The sequence below is a fragment of the Sinohyriopsis cumingii genome, chromosome 5 (genome assembly GCF_028554795.1).
Source record: "Sinohyriopsis cumingii isolate HCF-2022 chromosome 5, ASM2855479v2, whole genome shotgun sequence".
Classification (NCBI taxonomy): domain Eukaryota; kingdom Metazoa; phylum Mollusca; class Bivalvia; order Unionida; family Unionidae; genus Sinohyriopsis; species Sinohyriopsis cumingii.
The window spans coordinates 119826860-119852455 of record NC_142965.1 but is presented as its reverse complement, the minus strand read 5'-3'; the positions used below and the strand labels follow the sequence as shown (position 1 = coordinate 119852455).

The 25596-nt window shown below is 34.7% G+C and overlaps 1 protein-coding gene across 6 annotated transcripts in view; it reads left to right on the top strand.

Annotated features, from left to right (window-relative positions):
- The window catches only part of LOC149800067 (beta-arrestin-2-like), a 247941-nt gene that overhangs the window by 68577 nt on the left and 153768 nt on the right, over window positions 1-25596 (top strand). For 5 of the 6 annotated variants that reach the window (XM_089959623.1, XM_089959622.1, XM_089959621.1 and 2 more), the window contains 2 exons: window positions 11707-11737; window positions 22704-22764. In XM_089959623.1, the coding sequence (XP_089815749.1) occupies window positions 11707-11737; window positions 22704-22764 (92 nt within the window). Of the gene's footprint in view, window positions 1-5486; window positions 5589-11706; window positions 11738-22703; window positions 22765-25596 lie in introns of those variants that run through there. The other variant, XM_089959626.1, reaches the window with a different exon arrangement.

Below are 25596 nucleotides of genomic sequence, written 5' to 3'. Positions count from 1 at the left end.
GCATGTACACCACAGAAGCTGATTTGAAAATCTTGTTCTTGCTGAAGACTATCAGAGATGGTTTGAAGTCTTGGTTAAAGCTGTTATATATGTTTAATTTGCATTGTTTGTTTGTTTTTTTTGTTTTTCATTATATGCTGTGGGTTATGTAAAATTGTATCTAGTAGCTGACCTTCTCCCAAACCAGTGACAGTTTACAACATTGTTTACATTTTTTCTGAGTGAAGGATAAATATTAGGATCCTGATCTTGGCCAGAGTCATGGACTTTGTGTTTACAATGTTTCTTTTTTCTTTCTATTTTTAGTAACTGACATTCTAATTATCACTAATATTTTTCTAGAAATGAATTTTTGTCCCTCATCCAGCTATAATTTTGTGTCGAATAGTTTCTTATATAATCTTGTTTACTGGAGAAATTATTTATTCTTGGGATAACGTCTGGGCAGTAATCATTTATGTTGTATTCAGATTTTGATTTGGGTGAAATTTTTTATTATTCTCTGGAAATACAAAATGCTGTTTAATATTATTGGAAAGAAAAAAATAACAGGGAATTTTAGTGAATTGAAAGAAGGAAACCTTGGAATGTATTGTTGTGATTCAACAAAAGACTGTCGGCTCATCATTATGATTCAGGTCATAGGTATATTAGTACATTAGAGACTACTGACCACTACAGGCACATCAACACCTTCAACATTGGAAATCATTTGGAATACCACTGAAGTTTATTCAGAACTTTAATCATTTGGACTTATCTTAATATTTATAGGATTATTTGGGATTTAATTTGCAGTACAATAAGTTCTTTTTTTTTTCTTTACATTTTTGCCCTGTATTCAATGGAAATAAGTTAATCATAGAATTTTACAAAGTTTGCTTCTTTTCACATGTTTCTATTACTTATTTTAAGACCTTAGAGTTGTAATAAAAGAAAGAATTGATCTTGTCTTAATTCCTGGAAGTTCATGTCACTCATTGGAGCTTTTTTTGCCCTGGGAAATCTCTCTAATAACCCAGAATAATATTTATAATTTGAGCGATTCACCAGTGGTCATATATTTAAAGGTAGACCTGAATGTTGAATACTATAATCAGGAATCTTGATGTGTTGGATATTGACCGTGCACTCTGAAGACTTGACACAGATTCATTCACTGGATTTGGGAGATGTTAGAGAGGATATTTTTGTGAAATGAGTGAATAACGAATATATTTCATCTAGTGGGTGAAAATAGTTTTTCATCCAAAAGATGAAATTTATCTGATATTCACTCTGAAATTTTCTTTTTATTTAATTCTCAGATGTATTGGTTAACAATGTGTTTAACAGATTGAAGTAGCTGATTTTTTTACTGTATCCTGCACCATTATGTCAGGCGGTTAACTGTTTATGTTCTCCTGTGTTTTTGTGTATATTTGCACAGATTTTACTTTCATTCCTGATTAAAGATAAAACAACACATCAGTGATGTGTACTTTTCCATTATATACCAGGGTTCTTTGAAGGTCTTTGACAGTTTGGGAAAAATGAGGTAGCATTTTCAAGGCCTTGAAAGTTTGGGGAAATCAAGCAGATCACCCTGAGGTCTTAAAAGTCTTTGAAAATTGAAATAAACCCAAATATTTTAACCGCTCTGGTGGCCAAGTGGTTATAGCGTCTGCCTCAGATGCGGGAGGTCTTGGGTTCGAACCCCTGGCTGAGTCATACCAAAGACTTACAAAAATGGTACTAACAGCTCCTTGCTTGGGAGTCTCAGCATTAAGAGGTTAGTGTAGGATGTTTCAGCCTGGTGTCAGAATAATGTGACTGGGTGGGACATTATGCTACATGTCTGTGGCATGATGCACCAGTGCTGGTCATCATAATAAACTGCCACACTGCAGACATCGTAGTGATATGACTGAAAAATTGTTAAAGCTATGTTAAAAATCCAAATCACACCCACACCCTCAAACATTTTAATTTCTTTCCATAATCACAAATAAAATTGTCCAAAGTTGTTAGATTCGGATGTAGTCAAGTTTTCCTGGTTTCTTTCTTTTGAAATTCGGAAATTAATTATAGTTTGAATTTCATCATTAAATAATATTGTAGTATTTTGCATTTGTTGTTTTCTCATATAACATAACTTGTATACAAAATGTTAGCAAAAATAGGTCTTGGAAATCTCTGTTTGTGGTCTTTGAAAGTTTAGGAAAAGTCTTTCAGAATTCTGAATGAACCCTGTGGACACTTGACTACCTCTGACACTCATTTCGATTTTCATTAAAATGTTTCTCTAAGTTTATCACTGACTAGCAGGTCAAAACACCTCAATAATGGACAGTGTATGTGTTTCTGAATCATTTTCTTTTCTAAAAAGAGATGCTAACCCTTTCAAATAGTAGTAATAGCCAGATAACAAATAGTAATCAGATAAAAAATACATGCAGTAGTAATAGCCAGATGACAAATAGGAGTAATAGATAGTTAACAAATAGTAAGAACCAGATAACAAATACATGTAGTAGTAATTATAAAAGCCAGATGACAAATAGGAGCAATAGCCAGTTAACAAATAGTAATAACCAGATAACAAATGTAGTAGTAATAGAAATGTGACAAATAGTAGCAACAGCCAGATAAAAAATAAAGAATCAATTGTCTTTATGTTGATTACTGTACATACTTGGATGGAAAAAAAAATTAATCGTTTCAGAAGTGTCTTGTATATTCATTACATGTGTGTTTAGGTGTCACTTATGTTACAAGAAGCCATCTAAAATGGAGCATAGTACTTAACATTACAAACTGTATCACAGCGATTAATTAAGAGCACAAGTATGAAAATTGGACAATTGATAATTGATCCGTTCCATTTGAGACATGTATCATTCATATTACATGAATGCATCTGATTGGGACATGATATTTAACAACCCCTGGCAGTTGTAACTCAGCAAGTAATAATGGAAGCTTGATGATTGATAATTGTTTCTTCTTTGTCATTTTAGTCATGCGGTTTAATTTTACATCTTTTCCAATCATGGTTGATCCAAAATGTTTGAGATTTATATTTAGATATAACTTGACCAGTTTCACCACTTTTTTCTGTGACCGTTCACGAACACTTTCCTGGTTGTGGCCTGAACCAGTGGTATTTTTGTTTTGTTTTTATATCTGTGTATGCATGCAAATCTTCAACAGTATTGAATTTAATATTGATGTATCTGCTTCAGACAGACATGGTTGCCAAAAAAAATCATTTTTAACCAATGGGCTACTATGTTGAGAACAACCATTTACTATGGGAATTTGAAAATGATCTTTTTAAATTTTTTTAGCTGCATATAAAACTGTTTCATTCAGTATATGGTAATGTTTATATAGGTTTTTTTTTTGTGTGGAAAATTGTATGTATTGTGAAGATATGTGTACAGATTTACACGCTGTAATTTGACCTTAACCACCCCTTTCTTGCCACTTTTTCACCAAAGAATTTTGCTGATTTCATAAGTTGCATCTTTATTTGACATGTAGCTGATAAATAAATTGTCAGTTGATAATACTCAACTTTTCATGATGTTAAGATGGTGAAGACATTCTCCTACTGCTGCATCCACCAATCACCACCTTTCCATGACATAATCAGAAAACAAGGTATAAAAAACTCAACTCTCAACAGTGGTAGAAAATTCGTGATTTGTTCTGCAGTGTTCGTTTTATGATGTCACATAGTCATCAGTTGTATATGGCCTTGGGGAATATTTTGTCATGTTCATTTGAACTTAAATATTTTGCTAATCATTAATTGCATCAAGTCAAAACTTGCAATATTGCATAAATCATCATACTAAATAATTCCGAGGTTAGTGATATGTAGGTGTCAGGTCTACCTGTACATATGCATGCATGAAGAGCCTACTGTACAATCAAAATCAAAAGTTGCTATTGGTTGCTTTTCTTTTCATTTTGGGATCACTTTTTTGATGGCAATATCATTGTTGTCATAATTATTATTTAGTTTTTTTTATTTAGGTCATTTTTATCTACAATAGTTATTTTTTCTGTCAATGAAACGTTCTGAAGCCTGCTGTTCACAAGTGAACAAAAGTAGTTCACCGTGACCTACTCTTCATGTTCCAATCAATACATTAAGTTTTTTCATTTAGATCAATTTCATGGACTTGTATATGTAGTCATGAAACTTGATGGTTGTATTCATCATGGAAGGTACATCTCACCTTAGGCAAAGTAGGTCACAGAGACCTGCATTGATTACATGACATTTTTACATTACATTTTTGTATTTAGCTCAGTTCTGGTGGCACAGTTGTAGGCAAATCAGAATTCAAATTTAATGGGCGTATAATGGTTCTAAGAAGCAGATTTTCTTTATTTTGACATGTTATGCCAACACAGATATGTCATACAAATCAGTGCGAAACCAAAATCCATGATTAATTAAATTAATAACATTTGTTTAGGGGATTGGTGTTAAATGATGTAATATGATTGCTCAATATCAGTACCATATATACTCATCCGTAAGTTGAATCCAACTGCAAACTGCGGAGACCCTGATCTGCTGTCACTTAAGGCACCATCTGATCTGGGTCTGTGCAGTTTATTAAGCTCACATCAGTAGAACAAATGGCATAGACTTGAACTACAGGTGTATTGCATGATGGCATATCAGGATCAGTTTAGTTTGTAGTTGGACTTAACCTTTGAGCAAGTATCTATGGTAGATGTCATAAGTTTAATTAAAACACCTATATCATTGATATGTTTGTTATAACTAGTTGTTGCTAGTTAGGTGTTTATTAAGTATGCTTGGTTTGATTTATCAAAGGCATCATAGTCACTGATATTCTTGTTAGGTCTTTTGCCATGTAAAAGTCAGTCCGTATGTTCCATATACAGTAGCTGGAAATGTCAACGTGTTTTCCATTGATATGTTGTAGTACTTAATATTTACATTTATTTGGAAGAATTTATCTCCCATTAGGTTTTGTGCCATATTTAAATTTTAATATTTCTGAACTTTTCTTTAAGTTGGTAATTTAATTAGCACCATATGGTCAGTAGTATGATGATGTACTGCTAAAGACTGGTAGATAAGCAGATCTAGATAGCAAAACTGAAAACCTTTAAATAATTGGCTGTCATGTTGCTTGTCACTAATGATCATTTGCAAATTGTCATGGAAACCTGTCTTTGAAGGCATATAAAGGCTGAGATTGACTCAGTCATTGGACATTGTGCAGGCTTTTAATTTGGAGGCACAGAGGCAGAATCTGTCCACAATTTAATTATTGGCTAAAGCTTGCTTGGAATTGGCCTTACATTATTTACATTATACCTTTCATTTTTGTTTCTGACTTGAACTAGTTTCAGGAGCATCTGTGAAGAGATAAATATTCCAAAAATAACACATTAGCAGGTATTGCAGAGATTGATTTTGTAAACCACCTGCATATTGTGCCAGTAGAAGTTTGCATTGTTGCTTGCTTTCTGTTCTCTGTGTTCAGTTCTGAATATCAACAAAACATTTTATTCATGACCAAGGACAACATTGAGATGGCAGGACACTGCACCAAGTAAGTGGAAAAGAATATAAATCAAGCATTATTTGTTATCTTCAGATTTTGTAAGCGAATCAGCATTACTATACAGTAGTTACTTGTTTTTTTCTTCAGATTACTATGTTCATCATTATGCGTGTTCTTGATCTCCTCAGTGAAGATAGACTGTATTGTTTGAACAGTTTGTGACTAAATGGTTTTCATAATACAGCACTTACTATAAGGCTCTTCATTATGACAGAGTTTGGGAGTTGTGGTAGGTCATTTTGTAGAGCTTTAGACTTGTTATCCAAATCTCATGGGCTCAAAACCTGCCCAGGCCAGCCTAGGATGAATGCCTTAGTGTCTTTGGGAAATGCACTTGTACAGTATGTATTTCCTATTTCCTTGGCATGATATAGCAGTGTAGATAATGTTGTAACAGTACAATTCCTCTGCATGTTAAAGCCATGGAGATAATGTTTTACCATTAAAACCAGCAAGTATGAGAAACAGCTCTATGCCAGTATTGTTAGTTCCTGTTGTATGTACGATTTGGTTATGGATACCATTTTGTTAAGTGGTAGACAGATCTAAATTCCTGTATTATGTATTTCTTTATGATGTGTTCTCACTATAAGGTGATATACTCTGTGGCTTCCATGAACAGTTTTATAATGAGTGAGTACTGTATTACTGTTTGTGTAATTTCCTTCATGAGTAGTACTATATTACTAGTTGTATGTTTTATAGTGAGGAGTATTGTATTGTTGCATGGGTTTTATAATGAGGGAATACTGTATTGCTAGTTGCATAATGCATTTTATGAGGGAGTTCCATATCACTTGTTGAATAATGAGTTTTATAATGAGGGAATACTGTATTACTAGTTGCATAATGAGTTTTATAATGAGGAGTACTGTATAACTAGCTGCAGTGCTGTTAGAACAGAAGAGCCTCTTCAGTTTTTATATGCACCATAAGTTACATCAGTTTGTACACATGGTCTCTGAAATAAGAGTCAAAAGGTAAAAAGTAAAAATTCTAAAATTCTTGAAAGATAAAATGTCAGTTTTTCAGGTGACATTTTGTCTTGTTTGACTTTTACTTCTTTGTGCATGCAAATTAAAATATTCATTAGCCTTTTATGTAAAACTCTGGCAGTTGTGGTCGCTCATTGGTTATTGTGCTTGACTCCTGACCAAAAAGAGCGTGGGCTCAAATCCTACATATACCATCAGACCAGTTTTGGTCAGCTACCATGGTGGGCAAGGCAATTTACTGTCACTGTCAACGTGAGTTTAATTCTAAGGGTATGAGGGAAAGCTTGCCAGTAGCTTCCTTTTGGGTTGGTGGTTCTTAATGAGGGTTTTGCCAGGTTGTTCTTCCACCAGTTATTCTAGCCACCATGTACAGTCTATATTGTCTGCTGAAAAATGGTGCTAAACCAACAGCAACTGTACCTGTAGAACTTTTCAATGCTGATGTGATTGCTTCTGATTCAAGATGAAAAAATATAATATTAAAAAAACGTATTTAAGTAAGTGTGGTACTGCTTGATCTATGCATAAATGCATGCTAACAGCCTGGATCCATTCTAGAACTGAAATATCCATTTGAGAAAAAAAAAGGGTGAGATTTGGTAAATTTGGAAGGAATTGAATGGCATCACTTGAAAATACATTTATGATGCATTATTTTCCATGCATATTTGCTTGATTTTGGGGGTGGGTGTTATTGAGAAGTTCGTGTAAATGTCCTAAAATAAACCCTCCTTCCACTTATGCTAATGTTTTGTGTTTCCTTAAAAATATATGAGTTATTTAATGGCATTTAGAAAATATTCAGAAGTGGGCTTAAAATATGTTGCAAAAGAATATATACTTAGAAAATTGGCACGTAAGTCTTTAAGAAAAGCAAGTTGAGTATAAGCTGGTTAAATATCACTCCATGTATTTGGCTTATCAGACAGGGCTGTTTATGCAATCAAGGCACAGGAAAAGCACTCCTCCACTTGTTCTGACCTGGTAAAAAATTGGCAAATGTTACGAGCATATCTTGTTGCAGTTTTACACTTAGCCCTTGTTTTCTTAATGGTGTTTTCATTTACAGTGACACTTCAGTAATTTAGATGGTAGTTTTGATGTGGAGAAATATTCCTTTTGCAATAAGCTATTTCACATATTTATCAGTTAGACTTCTTAGATGTTAGAGATGGAGATTGTCAAAATGTGTGTGATTTTTCACCTGTTCAGAAAATATTACATTTACTGCAGATCACTGGTATTTTCAACACTGAAGCTGTCAGACATTTAATACTACTACTACGACTACTACTACTACTAATAATAATAATAATAAAGACTATTTTATGAGAGTGACTCAATTAGTTACAAATGAGAACACAACCGCTCCAGTGGCCCATTGGTTAGAGCATCTGCCTCGGATGTGAGAGGTCGTGGGTTCGATCCCTGGATGAGTCATACCAAAGACTTACAAAAATGGTACTAACAGCTGCCTTGCTTGGCGCTCAGCATTAAGAGGTTAGTGTTAGGACTGGTCGGTCTGGTGTCAGGATAATGTGACTGGGTGGGACACGATGCTACATGTCTGCGGCATGATGCCCCAGTGCTAGGCATCACTATAAACTGCCACACTGCAGACATTGTAGTGATATGACTGAAAAATTGTTAAAACTACGTTAAAAATCCAAATCACACACACACATACAAATGAGAACGAATTAACGTTGAGGCCCTCTTAATTATGTGCATGTAAAATACAAGCTAATTATATGTTCACACACACATACACACACACACAAACATGCAGTAAATAAACAACTATTCACATTAATGCTACATTGTTTCACCATTTTTTTTCTTTTTTTATTTCATCCATCTGATACACCTGTTGTGGAAGGAAGAGGTGCTTGGAGCTTATTTAATATTATGAGGAATGTTATTCCATACAAGTGCACATGAAAATTGAAAGCAGTTTTTGAATAGTTCCTCTTTTGGCTTTAGCACTTTGAAATTTGGCCCTTTTAATGATTTTAGATTTGGGGTACCAGTAGATTATCTTTTGTGGAGAATTTGTGTGTGTGTGATTTGGATTTTTAAAGTAGCTTTAAAAAAAATTTCAGTCATATCACTACAATGTCCGCAGTGTGACAGTTTATAGTGATGTCTAGCACTGGGGCATCACGCCGCAGACATGTAGCATGGTGTCCCACCCAGTCACATTATCCTGACACCAGGCCAACCAGTCGTAACGCTAACCTCTTAATGCTGAGCGCCAAGTGAGCTGTTACAGTGAAACCTGTCTTGAGAAACCACTGCTGTGAGAGACCACCTGTTTTGAGAGACCAGATTTTCCATGCACAGATTCATTGATCATTTATGACCTGTTATGAGAGACCACCTGTCTTGAGAGACCAGTATTTGTTGGCAGAAGGGGTGGTCTTTCAAGACAGGTTCTACTGTAGTACCATTTTTGTAAGACTTTGGTATGACTCGGTTGGGGATTGAACCCACGTCCTCCCACATCTGAGGCGGACGCTCTAACCACTAGGCCACTGGTGCGGTCATTTTGTGGAGAATAGTGTTCAGGTAAGTGGGGGGCAGATTTTGTGAAAACCTTGTACCTTATTTTCTCAGATATAGTGTTTCATTTTATGTTTGCTGATCAAGTACATGCTCTTTCCTGGAGTCTTGATATTTTTCTCCTATTTGGAGCATTAGTGTTTCCCCCAGATTACATTACAGTAGTCCAGATGTGGTTGAATGCAACTTATGTCAAATAAATCAATTCAAATAGAATGGTTTCATTTTGGTCATAGCTTCATAGCATTACATCAATGAATCTTGAATCTGTTTAAAACAAAGCTCATGATAAAGAGGAGGATCTTATTCATGGTTTCCATCAGCAGATAAACCAATAGACAGCAACTTAATTTTACTGCATCTCTTCACTGTTAAGGTCATTTCTCTCTAATAACAGTTCTGTTGCAAGACCATTATATTCATTTATTCCATTTCATTAAGTTGTCGTAAATTCTTAAGTATGCTGTACTTCATTATAAGGCCATATCCTCTATAGCTCCCATGGGAAAGATTATCATGAGGGAGTAATTTATTCAGTTTTGTTACTGATGTTGAATTCTTGATATCTGCATTTTTGAGATGAATGTGTGTCATGTTGAATTAATGTTTTTTATAAGTAAGAGGTTGAACATGGCCTTCTTTGATGTAAAGAAAAAGAGAAGAAAAACATACCTAAAGGCAAACATTAATCAAAAGGAAATTTAGTCACACAAATATAGAGACAGGAATTTAGTCACACAAATGTAGAGGCAGGAATTTAGTCACACAAATGTAGAGACAGTAATTTATGTCACACAAATATAGACAGTAATTAAGTCACACAAATGTAGAGACAGGAATGAAGTCACATAGAGAAAGGAATTTAGTCACACAAATATAAAGACAGGAATTAAGTCATACAAATATAGAGACAGGACCGTCATAGAATAATTTGAATCTTCACTTGTAAATTGATCTGTTGGTGGGAAACTCAGTGTTTGTGCAAGAAATCAGACCTTTAGATATGATTAAAAATCAAATGCCAGACATGGAAGGTACTTTTTATAAAAGTCCATTGTTCATATTATCTGTACAATTTTTTAATAAATGGATATTATTTGAAGCTCTTCTGACTTTTCATAGCCAGACATCAAAAATTTTAATTTTACATGTTTAAAGATACGTCTATGTGGGTGGTTAAAGTTTTACATGAAATGTTGTTTGAAATGTTGATGCAGACAATTTATAAATAAAATATGGACTAGACTACATATAAAGACCAGTTAACAGCCAACTAAATAGTTTTTAAAACACCATTTAACAATAAAATTTCAGTGTGTGACATTTCAGTGTTTTTGCATGTGATAATTGGCTGGTTGCTTGTTAAAACTGTTGAGACTATTTCCGATCCAGTTTGGATCATATTTGATAAATAGGCTAAAATCATTAAGACATTTGATCAGTATAAGATAATGAACAAAATCCATGCATATTAATGAGGTAATTTTGCATTTCATTGGTTGAGCTTATCACCTCTGTTGACTTTGTTTCCAATCATATTTCATCAAAATTAGTAAATACCCTGATATATGACCATGGTTTATAATTTGTTTTATTATGAGTTAAGATCTATTCATAATAATGAGGTGATCATGTTTATATGATTGGCTGAGATTTTATCATTTGAGAGTCAGTTTCTGACCAGAATTGATAATTTCACTGTCATCTGTGACTAGCATTCGACCAATAAAAGACAGCTATCGGACTTTTTTGAGTAGGATTGACTGATTTTGTCCTTTTAGACCTATGTTTTTGATGGAGGCAAAAATCCTTCTAGCCTGCAATTTTTAAAAAATTAAATATTTGTAACCAAAGACATGTTGAAATGTGTTTCCAGATTCATTCTGAGAAATTCTCAGATGATGAAATGAGACTCTTGTAAGGCAAGACGAAGAAAAAGACCTGAGTAAACCAAATGTTTTCACCTCCCAGATATCGGTGTCAAGCCTGTCATTATTTGGTTTAAAAAGACATAGGCTAGAAGGATCTTTATTGTTATCAAAGACAAAAGTCTTAAAGGATAAAAACTGAGTCACCTGCACAAGTAAGTCCAATATCAGTGTGTGATTGGTTTAATGCCAGTGATGATTGAAAATAACAATTGCTTTTGTATTGTGCCATCAAATTACTTTCATGTTGGTGGGTGGTTTTGGTGAGTTTGTTAAATCCCATGTACTAGGTGCAACTTTCACTAAACTCTGCTTAGTGGATTCTGCCTGACCAATTTGTGGATGTTATCTGTATCCCAGAAAGATTTTATCAAGGTGGTAAATCATGTGCCATAAATGGCAGATATTCAAATGCACAGTTACTCAAATGCACTATTTCACTTTTTCCTTAAGAAATGTTGTGTCCCCTAAATTTAGAGGATGAAGTCACAGTGTTTACTGCCTTGGAGTTGCTAGGTGCAACACTATTTATAAATTATCTGTAATTACACCATCAATTTTGACAATTACTCTGCTACCAAGTTATAATTTTAACATGTTTGTTTTTCTTATTTTTTTCAGGGTTTTTAAGAAAAGTAGTCCTAATGGCAAGGTAAGAAAAGTTTTGTTTTGTAACCCAGAACTGTTTATCAAATTATGTTAATTACATGCAATTAAGCTTCCCATAGCTACCATATATACTCTTTGGTAAGTCAGTTTGAGTTACATACAACTTTGACCCAAATATGTGATCTCATATTGTGACGGCAGATCAGGGTCTATATAGTTTGTTCAAATAATTACTCCTAACTGCATATATCCAGATTTGTCCATGCATTGTGCAATGGCAGATCTGGTTCTATGCAGTTTTGAGTTGGTCTGACTTGTACACGAATATACTGTATATTGGAGGTCATTGGGCCAAACATTAGCCAGTTTATAGAGATCACCAGCATAAAGACTTGTAATTAGTGCTGGAGTGGTCTGATTTGGGGTCAAAAAAAATATGTGGCCAGTTCGATTAGTATTGGAATTGTCTAATTGGAGTCAAATTATATGGCCTGGTTGAGGTCAAAATATGTGGCCAGTTTGATTAGTATTGGAATTGTCTAATTGGAGTCAAATTATATGGCCTGGTTGAGGTCAAAATATGTGGCCAGTTTGATTAGTATTGGAATAATTTGATTGGGGTCAAATTATATGGTCTGATTGAGGTCAAAATATGTGACTAGTTTGATTAGAATTGAAATGGACTGATTAGGTCACAATTTTTGGTCAGTTTCATTAGTATTGGTTGTTGTTGTTGTAGGGTTTAACGCCATTTTTCAGCACACGATAGACTATACATGGCGGCCAGTATTAATGGTGGAGGAAGAACCCGGGAAAACCACGGAAAGAACCACCGACCCTTGAGAAGCTACTGGAAAGCTTTCTCACATACCCACATTGGCTGAATCCGAGACTCGAACCTACACAGACAGAAGTGAAATGGCAGTGATCCGTAATGGAGAGCGCTTTAGACCACTCGGCCACTCGGGGCCCCCATTAGTATTGGAAAGGGCTGAATGGGATCAAAATATGCAGCTAGTTTGATCAGTAACGGAATGATATGATTGGGATCAAAATATATATAAGACTCTTCTATATAACAATTATACAGCAGATATATTCATAGATCACATTTCATTAAGTGGCAGTAGAATTATGCATATAATGTAATGCATTATAAAGCATTTTCACTATAAGGCAGCATACTGTTTGACCATGGACAGCATTATAATGAGGGAGTACTGTATTATGTACTGCAGTGCTGTCCAACCTTTTTGACACCATGGGACACTGAAAAATGTTTTTCTTGAAGCCAAGGGCCACAGCAGTAAACTGAAAAGCAAGGACTATATAGCTGCTCGAGCTATGGATGGCCATTTAAAATCAGGTCGCGGACCGTGTGTTGGACAGCACTGATGTACTGCATTGTAAAGCAGTACGTTGTATTCTGCAGTGTGATGCTGAGAAAAAAAATCTCTGAAGGACTCATCTATAGAATGACGTGAGCTGCAGGAGTTACTTGCCCTTGTCCACATGATCAATACAGTATGCTTCACTACAACACTGCTTTCTCTTTCTCTAAGAACCACATGCAGGCTTGATGCTAGAATGCATCCAAGCCATGAAACTATTCAATGGTTCCTTGGATAAACTTCCAGAAAGAGACCTTGTTTATAACTCAAGAAATTGCACTAACTGCACACACAGCCCTTTAGTCTGGTAATCTAGAAGTCATAATTTTCATTTTCATTTGGCTGTCGCTCATCTTTATGAGTTAGATAATTGGAAAAGTTAAGAAACAGAGAATGTGAAAATGTAATGATTTGTCTCTTTTCAGACATTTTTTTGTTGCACTTGCAATATTTTTAAGACTGTTCAGCTTTATTAATACATTGTCACACCAAAGTAGAAACATCTCCAGACATTATTAATACATCGTCACGCCAAAGCAGAGACATCACCAGACATTCATATCAGTTTGTAATTACTTTTCACAAGAAGACTGACAGTAATTTGCATTTGAAAGAATTCCAAGTGTCTCATTTCATAGTGAATGATCCTTTCTGGTGAAACTTTAATTCTGGAGAGCTACACCTAGGCACCACAAGAAGCAAAGTTTGCAGATTGGACAAAATAATTGGAACATTTCTAGGTGATACCCCAACTAACTTTTGTCTTGACTTACTTACTTTATAATTAGATTAGCTCATGCAAGGTGCAGAAGTTAGTGGAAATTGGCTAAGACATTTAAAATACTCATTGTAAATGTAAGTTGGCATTGTTTTTGTTGTGAAAAGTAATTACGTACTTGCAAAAATATATTTTCCCTTTGGCATGACAATGTATCAATATAGCTTTGCTCTTGACAAGACTGGTTACTGGGGTAGGGTGGGGGGACAACAGTAACAATGCCTGACTAAATTATAAATCGCAACATTTCTCTGTCTCTTCTCACATGTCACACTCGTAATGATGCAAGGTAATTCATTGGAAGGAAAACATAATCTTCATCTAATTGATGCCTAAAGTACTAAAAAGTGTTGCTGTAAATATATCACGAAGTCCATTAAGCAAACAAGGGTTAGGTGTGAAACTGCAACAAAATATGTTCATAATATTAACCAATTTTAACATCAAGTTTACATCGGGTAACCAAGTAAAACAAAATACAGTTGTTTCCTTTGTGACATATCCTTGACTGACACATTAGTAGACAAATTATGCAAAGGTTATATTTATTTGACACTTGCCTAATGCTAAGGAGTGTTGAACTTCAACATTTGTTAAGGGTAGAAAATGTACTCTCTATCTACTCGGCTGAGGGACAAATAGTCAAGTTTTACTCGACCCAGCTAATTGTTACCATGTTAGGATGAGAGGACGAGTATTTTTTTCTGAGCCCTTAATACTTTGCATGTAGACAGGTGAACCTTTGCAAAAAGTAGGATAAGATTTGGAACTTTAGTGGTCTTGATATGAAAATGATGGGTCTGTTAAGCAACTTTTATGTACATCAAAGTTTTATTTCATTAGCCTCTTAACTGCGAGAGAATACATAGCCCTATCTTCGCTAGCCAAGATTCATTGATCGATTCTACAGTGATACGGGGTAGAATGTCATAGCGGGTCATGCCATTGATATACTGTTATGATCATTATTTTAATACATAAAAAATGGTTGTTGCGGTTAAACTAGGAATATTCCTTCTTTTTTTCTTCTTTTTGTTGTTGAAAATTAGGCTTGAATCTTGGCTAACGAAGACAGGGCTATGTATTCTCTCGCAGTTAAGAGGCTAATGAAATAAAACTTTGATGTACATATACTGGTTATAAACCAGTCTTTTTATTTTTAGCTATACTGGTTATAAACCAGTCTTTTTATATTTAGCTATACAGTGGTTATAAACCAGTCTTTTTATTTTTAGCTATACTGGTTATAAACCAGCCTTTTTTTTAAAGCTATACTGGTTATAAACCAGTCTTTTTATATTTAGCTATACAGTGGTTATAAACCAGTCTTTTTGTTTTAAACTATACTGGTTATAAACCAGTCTTTTTATATTTAGCTATACAATGGTTATAAACCAGTCTTTTTATTTTTAGCTATACTGGTTATAACCAGTGTTTTTATTTTTAGCTATACTGGTTATAAACCAGTCTTTTTATTTTTAGCTATACTGGTTATAAACCAGTCTTTTTATTTTTATCCAACATCTGTCCATTGTCTGCCCATTAGCACAAGTTATCTTATCAGTGTCTAAACTACTGTGGGGATTGCCATCAAACTTTCCAAGGTCGATTTGGTCCTAAATAAAATATTTGCCCTCTGGAGTATGATAGCTATTCTGGAAATATTGCTTTACCTCCCAAATAGATGGGCATATTGACACAGAATTTTTACTAAAAAAATGTCTTATGATAACTGACTGGTTTTAAAAGAAAATAATGCTGATCTGACATCCAATATGGCTTCCACTGCAGCCATCTTGAAATTTGTGTTTGAGCTAATCCTCTTGAGTGGATGGTCATATCAACATTGTCTTTTTACTGAAAGACTTATTATGGTGTCTTGTTATTCCTAAAAGAAAAGTATACCCCTCAGACAGTCAATACGTTGGCCATTTTGAAGATCTTTTTATTACTCTTTCTCTTGACATCATTAGTACTTGGTCTGAAATGAAAATGGTGGTGATCAGTAGCACAATATAGCCACCATGGTAGCCATCTTGCAGATCTGTTTTATCTACTTCTTCTTAACAGGGGGTTACATACGCAAGAGGTTTTGACTAAAAGACAAGATGATATCTGAAATGCAAATGGTGGTGATCAACCTCTAGTATGGCTGCCATAAGAACCACCTTGAAAATCTTGTTATATAGAGATGGTTTAAATAGTCAGCATTCATAAAGAATAAAAGGACAGAATAAATGGACTTGGAAAGGACTTTTTATTTGTTTTTTGAAGGATTCTTGTTGAAAGGAAATAACCAACACGTTCCCCTATGAGTACAATACAGTGACCAAGTGTGCATCTGTTCATTTGTCACAGTTTGGACCTGCTCTTCGCTTTTATTACCCACCCACCCACCCATATGCAGGTCATATAATTTTGTGTCATTGTCCATCATTCATTTGTCCTTGTTAACGTTTTTTGTTTTCATACACAACTTTAATTTTGCACCCTTACCTTTATCAAAAAAAGTTTCCAATAGTCTGGAACTCTGCTCTGGAATAGTATTCCAGTTGAGATTAGAAATGCCCACTCTATTTCCTTCTTCCAAACCCAATATATCCATTGGCTTCAGAGACACAGCTTAAATAAATAAATTCCTTTGTATGAGGGCCTCAAGGTAGATTAGTTTTTAGCTAATTGTGTTACCCTCTTTAAATAAGGTCATTATTATTATTATTATTATTATCAGACTTTATGATTGGCTTGCACTTGAAGTGAGGAAGATGCATGTTAATTTTATAAGATAAGATATACACAATGGCGCTTGTACTTAAATCTACCTTGTGCTAAAAATAGACCATAACATCATTGTGCCCGGCTGCTGGCATACTGTTTTCGGACAAAGCACCGAGAGACGCTTCGTAACATGTAGTAATCGCGACATATATGGAATTTAAAATTTTTTTTTTGATTTCCCTCACTATGTAATGTTTCTATATATTAAACTATAATATGTGAGCGTGTACAGTAATAATTTTGTACATTTCATTTCTTTGTCATCCATTTATATTGTTTTCCAACCTTCATTTAGTAAAACTCTCCTATGTGCATATTATATATGTATTTGTATGTATGTATGTATGTATGTGTGTGTGTGTGACTTAGATTTTTTAACGTAGCTTTAAAAAAAATCAGTCATATCGCTACGATGTCTGCAGTGTGGCAGTTTATAGTGATGCCTAGCACTGGAGCATCATGCCGCAGACATGTAGCATGATGTCCCACCCAGTCACATTATCCTGACACTGGGGCCGACCAGTCCTAACACTAACCTCTTAATGCTGAGCACGTGTTAGTACTATTTTTATAAGTCTTTTGTATGACTCGGCTGGGGATCGAACCCACGACCTCCCGCATCTGTGATGGATGCTCTAACTACTAGGCCACCTGAGTGGTAGGTAGGTAGGTAGGGGTAGGTAGGTAGGTAGGTCAAATGAATGTGTTGAAACCAATAATATTTATTTATATCTACTTTGTTTTCTTTTCAGTTAGTGTTTATGATTAAAATATGTGTTATTTTAAGGTTGGCTGTTGTCATTTAGGACAGCAGTTTTTGTGTTGTTGTTTCCATGAATACGTGCAGAAAATTATACCTCCCAACAAAATTTAATTGTATATATCTTTTAATTAAGGAAATGTATTACCCACGTAGTATAAATATAATTAACCAGTCCTGCTCTTTTCTACACCATAACTCTGACGAACATAATGCATTCTTATTTGTTCTAAACTGTCATTCATAATTATGATTTGTTTGTAAAACAGTTTAAATAAATTTACTCTCTTCTTTTCTTAACTTTGTTACAGATTAACACATCAGAATCAGAAAAGGTTAAAAAAATCACTAACGCGTAATATCAACAAAACAAACAAACAAACAAATTATACCCCAAAACACACATTGATGCATTGTTCTTAAACCTATGGAATATCTATGCAACATTTCATGAGTATGCAACTTACAAGCATATCAGATCAAATAAGCAGAGTGTAATTTTATGTGCTAAATAAAATATAAGAAATGGTCACTTACTATGTACACCCCTTTCTATTTAAAACATGAATCACATATAAGAATACTTCACTGACAATATTTAATGGGTGGGTGGGGGGTTGGCTGTTCTCATTGAAAATGTAATTGCATATATCCTTTAAGTAAGGAAATGTATTATTCACATAATATAAATATAATCAACCAGTACTGTTCCCTTCAACAACATAACTCTAATGAACATAATCCATCTTATATGTTCTAAACTATCGTTCAAAATTAGGATTTGTTTGTAAAACGGACATTGAAATAAACATATAAATTTTCTCTCTTCTTGTCTTAGCTTTGTTAGTGATTAATACACCCACCCACCCCGAAAACATCGATACATTGCTTTTAAGCTTATGGAATACATATTAAACATTTCTAGATTCTACATGTATAATATCACATCAACTAAGCAGAGTGTAATTTTGTGCGCTAAACAAAATATAAGAAATAGTCACTTTCCTACATACATCCCTCTCTGTATATGTTAAAACATGAATGAAATATAAGAATACTTCATCGGCTTTATTTAGTGGGGTGGGGATGGGGGTGGCAGTTCCCTTGGAATTTTCATCTCAAAATATTCAGGGTGTATCTGTTTGTGATGAAATGCAAGCAGTTTGTGTATTATAGCGTTCTAGAAAGATTCATCAAATTTGATTATATGATTTTTTACAGTCTGCAGGCTTAAGCACCACTGTAACAAAATATTGGAATGCACATTTATATTCAGACGTACAAATTTAACGTCTGGTACATGGTTTTCAGTAAGAACAATAATACGAACAATATCACAGAAAAGAACACTGAATGCCATTACAATGGTTCGCCTTGTCCGAAAGGCTATTTTTAGAAACTGACATCACTGCGTGTGATATTTCACAAAGGTAAAAAGTACAAGCGCCATAAAACAAGTACTTTAGCTATTCAATCCAATTAATAATATCAAAATAACTTACATTTCCATGCCATAATATCAAAATAACTTACATTTTTGCCATAATATCAAAATAGCTCCCATTTCCATGGCATCATATAACCAGTTATGTGTTAAATGTAGTTGTTAAAACTAATAGAGACAGAATCCAACAAAAACCATGCCTATTGGAATATAATTTTTTTAAAGCAAAGATTTCTTACTACCATAAGTTGTCATTTATAAGACTAGTCCAACTGCAAACTGCACAGACCCAGATCTGCCATCAAATAATGTGTTGGCAGGTCTGGGTTCATACAGTTTGTTAGGATTAATCAGTCTTTATGTGTTCTATCACAGAATTGTCATACAAATTCCAGATCTCAATATCTATACAGCATGATGGTAAAACTGTAGTATCAGAGAAAGTTTAAATTGTAAATCCAATGATAATTTGATTTACAAAAAAATTCTTTTATGTTCAGTGTACAATTCTTGTTATCTTGTTCTGTGATTCTCTTTCCTGCTTTTCTGCTGAATAAAATGAAACATTGTATTTAAATATAAAAACTAATTACTTGTTGCCAAGCATTGTTTCCAATTACACAAAAGAAACAGTTATATTGCCTTCATACCAAATATTAGTTTTTTGTGGTCAACTTCAAAAACATTCTGGACCATTTTATGTCGATCTGTAACAATATGACACTCCATACGATACTCCATTTGCGAGAGAGAGAGAGAGAACTTTGAACAGTTTAATCCCATTGGCAAGTATATTACTGTAAATTTCCATTGGGAGTAATTTATTTATTTATTTATTGTATTTTTTTAAATCCAAACCATTTAAATATTGATTGCATTAAAAGTAGTTATTTTTGTTATTAGCTCTACAGTCAAAGACAGAGGAGCTAATGGGATGGTCTGTTGTCTGACATTTGTCTGTTAGCACCAGTTTTTTTAATAGCTGCTCCACCTAAACTGCTTGGAGGTTTGCCATGAAACTATAATCACATTCATCCCAAAGTCTAGTTGATTCTAATTGAAAATGGTGCTGCTTGGATGTCCAGTATGGCCATCATAGTGACCATTTTGAAATTCTTCTTAATGCTACTCCTTCTGAATGGATGGTCATACTTATGTTGTCATATGGTTTTCACTGAAAGACTCTTATAATATCTAGTTGGGCCTAAATGAAAATGTTGTCAATAGGAGGTCCAGTAGGGCCACCATAACAGTGACCTTGAAAATTCTGATATTGCTACTCCTCCTGGATGGTCCTATGAACATGGTGTTTTCACTGAAAGATTTTTACGATGTCATGTTGGGTCTAAATGAAAATAGTGCCAGTCTGATGTCCAGTATTGTCACCATGGCAGTTGTCTTGAAAATCTTGTTATAGCTACTTCTGCAGAATGGATGGTCATATCATCATGGAGTTTTCACTGAAAGATTTCTTATGATGTCTGGTTGGTCCTACCTCAATGAAAATGGTACCAACATGACATCCAGTAAGACTGCCACAGTAGCCATGATGAAAATGTTATTACTACACCATTTACATGTAAATGTTTGATCATAAAATTTTCACCAAAAGACTTCTTATAATGTCTAGTTGATCGTAAATTAAAATGGTGCTAATTTGACATCCAATATGGTCACCATGGCAGTATCTTAAAATTCTTGTTATCACAATTCTTAAAAGTTGTATTGACATGGGGTTTCACCAGAAGACTTTTCATGATGTCCAGTTGTAATGAAAATGGTTCTAATTTGATGTCCATTATGGCTGCCACAGCAGTCATCTTGAAAATCTTGTTATTGCTACTCTTCTGTAATGGAAAATCATATCTTGAAAATATTGTTATCTCTACTCATTCCAAATAGAAGGCTATATCAGTATGGGGCTTTCACCGATAGACTATAATCCCTAGTTGGTCCAATTAATAATAATGCCATTCTTTAAAACTTTGTCGTCTTCTTGAATGGCATGGACTTCACCAAAACACAGCTAATGATGTCTGCTTCAATGTAAATGTGTGTGATTTGTATTTTTAACATAAATTTCAGTCATATAGCTACAATGTCTGCAGTGTGGCAGTTTATAGTCATATCTAGCATTGGGGCATCATGCCACAGACATGTAGTATCATGTCCCACCAGTCAGATAATCCTGATACCAGGCCATCCAGTCCTAACAATATTCTCTTAATGCTGAGTACCTAGCAAGGCAGCTCTTTGTACCATTTTTATAAGTCTTTGGTATGACTTGGCTGGGGTTTGAACCCACAACCTCCTGCATCTGAGGTAGACACTCTAACCACTAGGCCCCTGGAGCAGTGCCAAGCTGACATCCACTATGATTACTTCAGCAGCTAATTTGAAAATCGTTTTATCACTGGCGAATGTCAGAGATGGTTTCAACATTTGACAGTTGAAAGAAGAAATGGTCTTACCTTGAATTCCTGAAAATTCTTTTTGCCCAGTAGAGTGTCATTTCCTTTGCTATTATTATTATATTACGATATAGTAATGACAGCACTAGCTGAAGCTGACTTAGAACTAGAATACTTGTATTACTTTGAGGACAACAGCACAAAAACTACTAAGGACTGCTATTTCTAAAAGTTTGTGTTTTCACTGGACAGAATAATGTTTGCTTCCTGATAGGCTTGATATGGTTTTTGTGTATTGGAGAGGAAATTTCATATCATTAGACATGGGTATCTTTAGAAAAATCAATGCATTACTGGTTGTTAAATTCTTATTTCCTGCATTTTCTTTTATGCAATTTTTATTACTCACATAACAGTTGTTCCAACCATCATTGTGACCCATCATTATCAAGGTTTGTGGTTCAACCATTGCAGACAGTTACAAACATTATCATATGCAGAGATAATCCCTTGTAATGGGGAGACAGTGTTTTGTATTTTTGTGTTATCATTGCACTGCAATACAGTTGCATTTCTGTTGCATACTGCTACCCATGTGAATGTTACACTTAACGGATCATTTTTTATTGCATTGCCACAGACTGTTGCATTACCACAAACTATTACATTATCAGAGACTTGCATTACCACAGACTATTGCATTACCACAGACTTGCATTACCAGACTGTTGCATTGCTGTGGACTTGCATGAACACAGAATATTGCATTACCACAGACTGTTGCATCACCAGTTCACTACAGACTATTGCATCACCAGTTCACCACAGGCTGTTGCATATCCACATACTGTTACATCACCACAGACTATTGCATTACCACAGACTATTGCATTACAACAAACTGTTGCATAACCACAGACTATTGCATTGCCAGAGACTGTTGCACTACCACAGACTATTGCATTTTCAGAGACTGTTGCATTACCACAGACTATTGCATTACAACAAACTGTTGCATCACACAGACTATTGCATTGCTGTGGACTTGTATTAGCCTGGATTTCTTGCATCATTACAGACTTTTGTTGCATTTTTGTATCGACTGATACAAATCAGTTTACTTAAAAGTAGTTGAAGGATGTACTTGTGGTTCCATAATAAGACAAGAAGAAAAATAGGTTCCACAGAACAGATGTTTTTATTTATTTTGCACAAAATAGTTTAACATGCCTTCACAAAAATTGTAATATTGAGTTGGTGCGGTCAACAAATAAGATCATGTTAATTATGTCTTTAGTTTTCTCTAACAACATATAAATACAACTTCCACATTGATCTGTTAACAATTTTTACAGTAGTATATGACACTTGATGTAAGCCTTTGGGTTAGGGGTGGTTTACATCTTTTTATTTTCCTTGTAGTGATTGATATTTTTTTCTTCTTCAGATAACAGCATATCTGGGAAAGAGGGATTTCATCGATCATTTGACCCACATAGACCCTATAGGTAAGTAAATGCAGAATTGGTTCACCTTACTTTCATTGTCTTGTGTAGTTTGTTAAACCAGTGTTATTGAGATACTGTTGTGGATTATTGCCTGTGATGGTGGATATTGATGTCTAGAGTATGATCCACCATAGTGCTATATCCTGGATCGAGTGAATATTAAAATGTGAAGGTAAAGGATGGAATAAATGGAGATTTGAGCAGAGATATAGCATAGAACAACATGAGACCCCATATACAGATTATAATAATTTAAATAATTTGATAAACAAATAAGACTCATACAGGACCCGATTGTAGGATGCACCTCGACCAAAAAAATAAATTAATACAAAGTTCAGTATTATAATTATCAGTTCATTACATAGATACTGCAGATTTTGTCATGAAAATTTAGTGAACATTTCAAACCTTAATTGTCTGGCATGTCTACATAACCTGATGACTGGTTGCAGGTCACTCTCCGGATTCAGTGCTGATAGTTGGTTGGGGTCTGACTTATTTCCTCTGGCTTCCTCTTGCATCACTGCCTTAGTGGCAGCTCTCTCAGTCCAGCCTCATACTGGTCATTTCCTTTTATAACAAAAACAAATGTTGACTGAATCTGTTTCTCTCACACCCTGAACTGATTATACATCTCTCTCTCTCTCTGTTCTCTGCTAATTAGTTTCAAGTATTTGTCTACATGCTCAATTTTCTCTTTCATTAGACAATTAACATAGTACATTAAATTAATGTATTCCTCCAATAGGTCTAGTTACCATTACTAATTGACCACAAATGCTCACACTTAACAACAATCAAGCCCCTGAAGTGTGAACTATTGATCTCTGCCTTGAATATATGTCTAATATATGCACACATATGACTGACTGCTGCTCCAATGTTAATACAACCCATTTATAGGTTGAAAGAATTTACATCTTCGATGAAACAAAATTTCACTTCTTGTCTAAATTACAGTATATGCTAACTAACAGTTCATTAACATAAACGTCCTGCCAACCTAATAAATATCAGTTCTTAGCATCAATGATTCATATATCATTTAAGACAAATTTATTCAAACAATTATCTTAAGACTCATATATAAGAAATTATGTATGAAATTAAGGCACATTACCTTAGCTTTGAGGTTTGCTGCTTTGTTCCTTTTAGCAGAACTGTCCTTACACTCCAGGTTACATGTGCGTGTCTGTCAAAGACTATCAACTACTCATCCAATGAAAATCTGTACGAGGGAGTACGCCCTTCCCATGGAACCAAGACATTTTTCACCTGTGAAACACAACCCAAACCATTTACTTACCCAATTGGAATTCAGGTTTATACAACCACCATTATTAACACACACACCTCCAGAGTTTGGATTTTTTTTATATATTTCTCACCCTGTTCTATTAATATACCGATCTCTGCAAAGTTTCAACTTTAGACAAACATTAAAATAAGTGTGAATGCTGTTTCTGTAACATTTAAACCTTCCCTTGGCATTTTGAGAAACAAAACTCATTCTTTGTCCATGTCCAATTTTGTTTTCAGTTGAAATCGCAAAACATCCTATCCTTCTGTGTTTTCATTTGAAATCTCAGCAAATCAACCCATCCCATTGTGTTTTCAGTTGAAATCTTGGATAAATTCATGAATCTTATCATGCTTTTTTGCCTCAAAATTTTTTTGTGTTGTTTTGTTTGAAAATGCTTATAGTTTTACTCATTTTCTTGTTTTTCATTTTTGTATTGCTTACTGTAAATTTATGATTTGGTGTTTATTTTAGCGTACCAGATGCAACTAAACTAGCACAAAATTGCACTTTTCCATTGCTAATGTTTTGGTAAAACAAGATTTTTGTAGTTAAAAACCACAAAAGTTTAGGGCTCATTATATCAAAGTATAAATTATGAAAATAGAGGGGTGGGTGGGTGAATGTGCCAGAGCAGTGTGTGTGTGATTAGGATTTTTAACGTAACTTTTAAAAAATTTCAGTCATATCGCTACGATGTCTGCACTGTGGCAGTTTATAGTGATGGCTAGCACCTGGGCATCATACGGCAGACACGTAGCATGATGTCCCACCCAGTCACATTATCCTGACACCAGACCGACCAGCTGTTAGTACCATTTTTATAAGTCTTTGATATGACTTGGCCGGGGTTCAAACCCACGACCTCGGCTTCCAAGGCAGACACTGTAACCACTAGGTCACCGGAGCGGTGTAGGTGCCAGAGCATGGCAAGACAATGTTAACTTTGCTTTCCCTGGAATATTGAATCAACGTTTCATGTTTAGAAATGGCTGTTTCACATACAGTTTGTACCACTCGTAAGTTGAGTTGAACTGCAAACAACAAAGATCCTGATCTTCTGCAGCATAATGCACCTGCAGATCAGGGTTTGTGTTGTTTGTTCTACTGATTCACAGATACTGTTCTCACACGAAACTGCCCCACCACCAAGTTTGAAAATGTATCGTTACAGCAATGGCAGAGTTGGAATCTCCCACCCCCAACCCAACAACACCAACACCCCCATTAAAATCCAGAAGAAATTGCTGTTTAACACATTAAACCCTGGAGGTTTTTGTTGTTTTTATCTGAAATTCAAGTAGGAAACACAGTTTGAAAGCTATTTCTGAATACATTATAAAGCACCAACTTCCAGGTGATCTTCCAATAACATACTGGCTAGTTGTGTTAGAAACATTGTTTTTCATTGATTATTTGGCTCGCGCATGAGTAGAAGGGTAAAAGTTGGAGTTCTTTATTCCAGATGCCCATCTTATCCTACTTTTTGCAAAGGTTCATCTGTCTGTTTGCAGTTCATAACAGTCTGC